This window comes from Bidens hawaiensis, unplaced genomic scaffold (genome assembly GCF_021521415.1).
Source record: "Bidens hawaiensis isolate Kalapana, Puna unplaced genomic scaffold, B.hawaiensis_p1.1 tig00012186_1, whole genome shotgun sequence".
NCBI lineage: Eukaryota > Viridiplantae > Streptophyta > Magnoliopsida > Asterales > Asteraceae > Bidens > Bidens hawaiensis.
The window spans coordinates 253,131-258,251 of NW_027491983.1; the positions used below are offsets into that span (position 1 = coordinate 253,131).

Sequence of the window (5,121 nt, forward strand, 5' to 3'; positions counted from 1 at the left end):
GACAGTCATTTTACCTCCAACTTTTGGAGAAGTTTTCAAAAGGCAATGGGAATGCGTTTAAATTTGAGTACTTCTTATCACCCACAAACCGACGGACAAAGCAAAAGGACAATTCAAACATTAGAAGATATGCTTCGTGATTGTGTTATAGATTTGGGTGGTAGTTGGGATACTCACCTATCTCTTGTGAAATTTTTATACAATAACAGTTATCACACAAGCATACAAATGGCACCATACAAAGCATTATACGGGTGAAAATGTAGGACGCCTGTATGCTGGTCCGAAATCGGTGATAATCAATTGTCTGGTCCTGAAATTGTGCAAAGAACGACTGACTAAGTAATTCAAATTCATGAAAGACTAAAGGCAGCACGAGACATGCAAAAGAGTTATGCAGATATAAGACGAAAACCGCTAGAATTCAACGAAGGCGATAAAGTGTTACTTAAAGTGTCACCATGGAAAAGTGTTGTTCGTTTTGGGAAGAAAGGGAAGTTAAGTCCGCGTTTTGTTGGACCAATCAAGACTGTTAGAAGAACAGGCCCTGTAGCTTATCGCCTTGAGTTACCCGAAGAGATTCAAGGAATCCATGATGTGTTTCATGTATCGAATCTACGGAAATGTTTAGCGGATGAAACACTCGCAATGCCATTAAAACATGCACAAGTGAATGAGAAACTCAAGTTTGTAGAGGAGCCGATACGGATTGAAGATAGACAAACCAAGTTCCTGAAGCGTAAAAGGTTGAAGTTGGTAAAAGTTAGATGGAATTCCCGACGTGGTCCGGAATTTACTTGGGAACTTGAGTCCGAGATGAAACGAAAGTATCCACATCTCTTTACATGAATCTCGACGAAGAGATTTTTCTAAAGGTGGGGAGGATGTAACACCGTGAAAATACCCCAGCTAATTTTGGGCTAAACATACCAAGTTTGAAAGTTTAGGGATTAAAATTGAAAATTTGAGTTTTAAGACCCATAGCGCTACGTGATGGTCTTCTGTTAAAACTCGTCGCGCTACGCGTAAGAGAATCACACAGTTCAAGAAAAAAAGGGGGCCCCGTGCTACGCGACGGCCAACCCAATTGGTCCACCGCGCTACGCGATGACCAGGTTAAGTAACCCAGGACACGTGGCCAACCACGTGTCAACATGTGGCACAATCTGATTAATTGCGGCGTCGCGCTACACTACGGCCTTGGAAAAAGTCCATCACGCTACGCGACGGTTCCAAAAATTCAAGTATAAAAGGGCAGCTACGGGTTCAGCCATTCTCATCCCATTTTCACCTTCATTTCACACACATAAGCTAGGTAATTGTGCCAAGGGTGTTCCTAGGTTTCGAGGGCTGATTTCACGAAGAAACGAGGTTGTTACGTTGCTAAACGAGCTACTGATTACGTAAACGAAGCACAAGCTGAAGTGCTACTGTTTTTCTTAGTCTTTGACTTCGACTAACCGTTTAAGGCAGGATTAAGGTTAAGTTACTTTACTAGTTACTTTAAATACATAGTTATAACTTAGTTAAGGGTATAGTCGTTAAACTGTTAATATTTTCTAAGTAATGTTTTAAAAAGCAAAGACGTTGCTTCCACGTGAAGTAATGTTATCAAAACTATATTTTGACGGGCACGTAGTAACTGACAGGGGGATATCGTTAGTAGACTCTTCTTGTCTAAGGAAAGCAATTCGTATACATCCCAATCAACCGCGGGACCCGTTTGCTTACCTGGAGAAGTTTGCCAACGTGATATGCTTTATTAGGCCAAAGCGTGCTATTCCAAATGTCATATGTAAATCCAAAGTATTTTCATAAAACGACTATAACTATACTATGGTTAGGTCAGACCTAAGAGTGTGCTGATCAGACCTCGAGTCTGCTGAACTGAATTAGACTTCAAGTCTGCTGATCAGACCTCGACCCTGCTGAACTGAAACAGACTTAAAGTCTGCTGAATAATACCAACTAGGTACTTATGCATGCCTATTACAAATATAAGTTGATAGCATACTGAAGCTGAGGAATATGATATTTGCAACTGATAAAACAAGGTGAACACGTTAACCTTTTACTGTCTAAACTGATTTTACTCTTGTAATTGTCTGGATCCAAACATAACTGATAGTTGGCAGACAAAACAAAGTCAATCATAACCGGTTCTCCAACAGGGTTACATAGCCTAGGGGAAGGTTGTCTCCGAATAGGGGCTATGTACTCGGAGAACCTTTGAATTGTGTGTGTAGGGTAGTGGTACAAATCCCGGGAATGACAGGCGTTCCTGCTGAGTTTGTGAAAAAGAAAACTATATTTGTATTTAACGACTGTTATAAACTGTTTTATTGAGTCAACGTGTCACCAGCACATAGCTGACGTGTTTTTCCCACCCTTGCAGGTAATTAGGTGACAATAGATGGAATACAAGGATTGGAGTCATAGAAGATCGCTCGAGATGGCTCGTTTTTGAATATTATAAAATCCTTGTAAAATTAATATCATTGTTTTGTAAAACTGAAACTAGAGTGTTTAATTCCCGAGAAATTTTGATAATGTAAATTAATATTTAAAGACTTCCGCTAAAATGAACCCGCTACTCTGATATATTTACAAAACATGTACCAACTGTTGGTCACACTTCTAGGCCCTGGACCGGGTTGTGACACTATTAGAAAAGTGCTTCATTTATTTATGATTTATATATCGTAATTGTCATTATTATTACAATTTCACATAAGAGTTGTGGATTTTGTCTCATATTATATATATACAAAAACCATGGATGTCACACCCCGACTAGCACAATGCGGAAGCGTAAAACGGGAATGTAACAGACACCTCTGGTATCAACACATTGTTTAAAAAGAAACATTACAAACTAATTTACAATATATTACATTTCTTTGTTCTATCATTATTTTACAGTCTAGGTGGTACAAACAAAACTAATTCGTTAACTAAACGTTCTTACTACTAACACCCTTGCTTCTATTCACATAGCATCGACCACACACTTCAGGCAAGTAACAGATCACCAAATTACTCCGATTTAGGTACACCTGAAAATCAGTTTAAAACGGGTCAACTACTAGAGTTGGTGAGTTTCACGAGTTTCAAGAAAACAGTAATGAGTATTCACAAGTTAACACTTGTAATCATGAAATAAGTATGTATGTATGTAAAAGATGTAATTATGCTAAGCTACAGTGAAACATTGACTGTTCGTGCTGCGTGCCTCCATTTCCCACGCTCAATCAACCACTGTGGCCCCTTTCCGCCCACAACATGCCCCGGTAGCTATGTCTAACACTACATAGCCTGTTTGTATAAATATGGTCATGTGCAAACGGCGCTATGTGACACGGCAACCAGGCCGATTCCGTTTGGGTTTGTCAAACCAATAGTACTATTCACAAGCCACCGGCTCGAAGTTAATTACTGTGATCGTGGGGACTTTCGTGTGTTAGCACTTAGATAATTCACATCAGTACATGTTTTAGGTATGTATATGTAATCAAATATGCTTTCACCCCAAAAGTTCGTAAAACAGTTTAAAAGTTGGGTCATGAAACTCACGGTTTAGTAGATACGCAGTACTGTATCAGCTCATGGTTTGTTTGGTCTGCTATCAGTAGTTCCTATAATTAATATTATAATAATATTAATATTTTAATATTATTATAATCTCAATTGGAAACTGGGCTGTATAACTAATCTGGGTATAGTTGGAATGTCCAGAAAGTGGCAATAGGCTTAGGTTGTGATGTTGTTCAATGTCTAATACTTAAAATCGAACTTGGCTCCGATTCCCGTTTTCCCAGCTGGGCCAAGTTGTTCGTTTACACGTTCAGAAAACAGTTATGGGAAAATAAGCTTGGGTAAATGTATTGGTTAACAAAATGATTAAGTTATAAAGAAAGATCACATACTGGGGTTCCGGATTAGCCACGTGGCCCGTTTCCGTTTATTCAGTTTGATTTAAGAAGAAACGCGCACAATCCACCCGGATTGTCCAGGTTTCTCATAAAAAAAATTCGTTTTTACTTAATTAATCCAAAAATATGACTTTTGATCACTCTTGGTGTTTTGATATTCCCGTAGATTCGCTAGTCGCAAACTTGCCGGGTTTTATAAAAACTGAATTTGTTTAATATTCAAATTAGCATAATTAATTAATCGTTAATCATTAAATTATGAAAATTTAACCACTTATCAATTAAAATATTTATATTTTTATAAAAATATTTCTGGAATTTATTTACTGATTTATTAATTTATAAAAATTCATTTTATCAGCTATATTTCGCCTGAAAATCGTCCGTTTACCCCAAACAATTTCCAAAAATTCCACAAAAATTCCTGAACACTCAAATCATGTCCCAAAACAACCTGTATCAATCGCAGAATGTATAAAGCTCGTGCAATATTCTTTTCGGCCCAAATTCGGCTGTAAAAATTCACACAAACGCAAATAAACAAAACACCTTTAAACTTCTCAAAATGATCCCAAAATTCATATGTGATCAAAATACATCAAATCTGAGTTCCCAGAAAAATTTCATAATTTTTGAAGTATTTTAGCTATTTTTCCCAAATAAACGTCCCAATTCAGTAATAAATTCGCCAAATATTCTCGGATGGTCGAAAAAATTACCGAATTTGAACAGGGACTCACTGACATGATCCCTGATGTCTCTGCATAATTTCAAGGCCTAAAAATATGTACATCACAACCTTAACTTAAATAGCCCGTAAGCGAGTGTTTCGGCATTACCTTAGCGGGTTTGGCTCGTTTCTGACTTTTTAATCAAGTTTTCAGGTTCTTGAGCTTCTAAGCAAGCTAGGTACAAGTCCTATATCACAAAACAATCAATATTTTATCAACATAACAGCCCTTAACTTAGGGTTTCGGCTAGTGCATAAAAACGGACTTTTGAACCGTAAAAACGTCGTTTCAACCCTTTAATCCGTGTTTATGGCAAAAAAATTATCAAAACAGGTTCCTTACCATGTGTATGATCAAAAAAATGTTTATGGACCATTTTTAGGATTTTTACACGGTTAGGAATGATTTTTAGTAACCAAGACATGTTTTTATGGTATTAAACAAGTTTAAACAAGCAT

The 5,121-nt window shown here is 37.4% G+C and overlaps 1 protein-coding gene across 1 annotated transcript; it reads left to right on the top strand.

Moving 5' to 3' along the window:
• The first annotated feature begins 381 nt into the window (after nt 1–381).
• On the top strand, nt 382–849 carry LOC143540291 (uncharacterized). The gene has a single exon (XM_077033396.1). It carries the CDS (start codon nt 382–384, stop codon nt 847–849), a length of 468 nt encoding a protein of 155 aa, XP_076889511.1.
• Nucleotides 850–5,121: the final 4,272 nt, after the last annotated feature.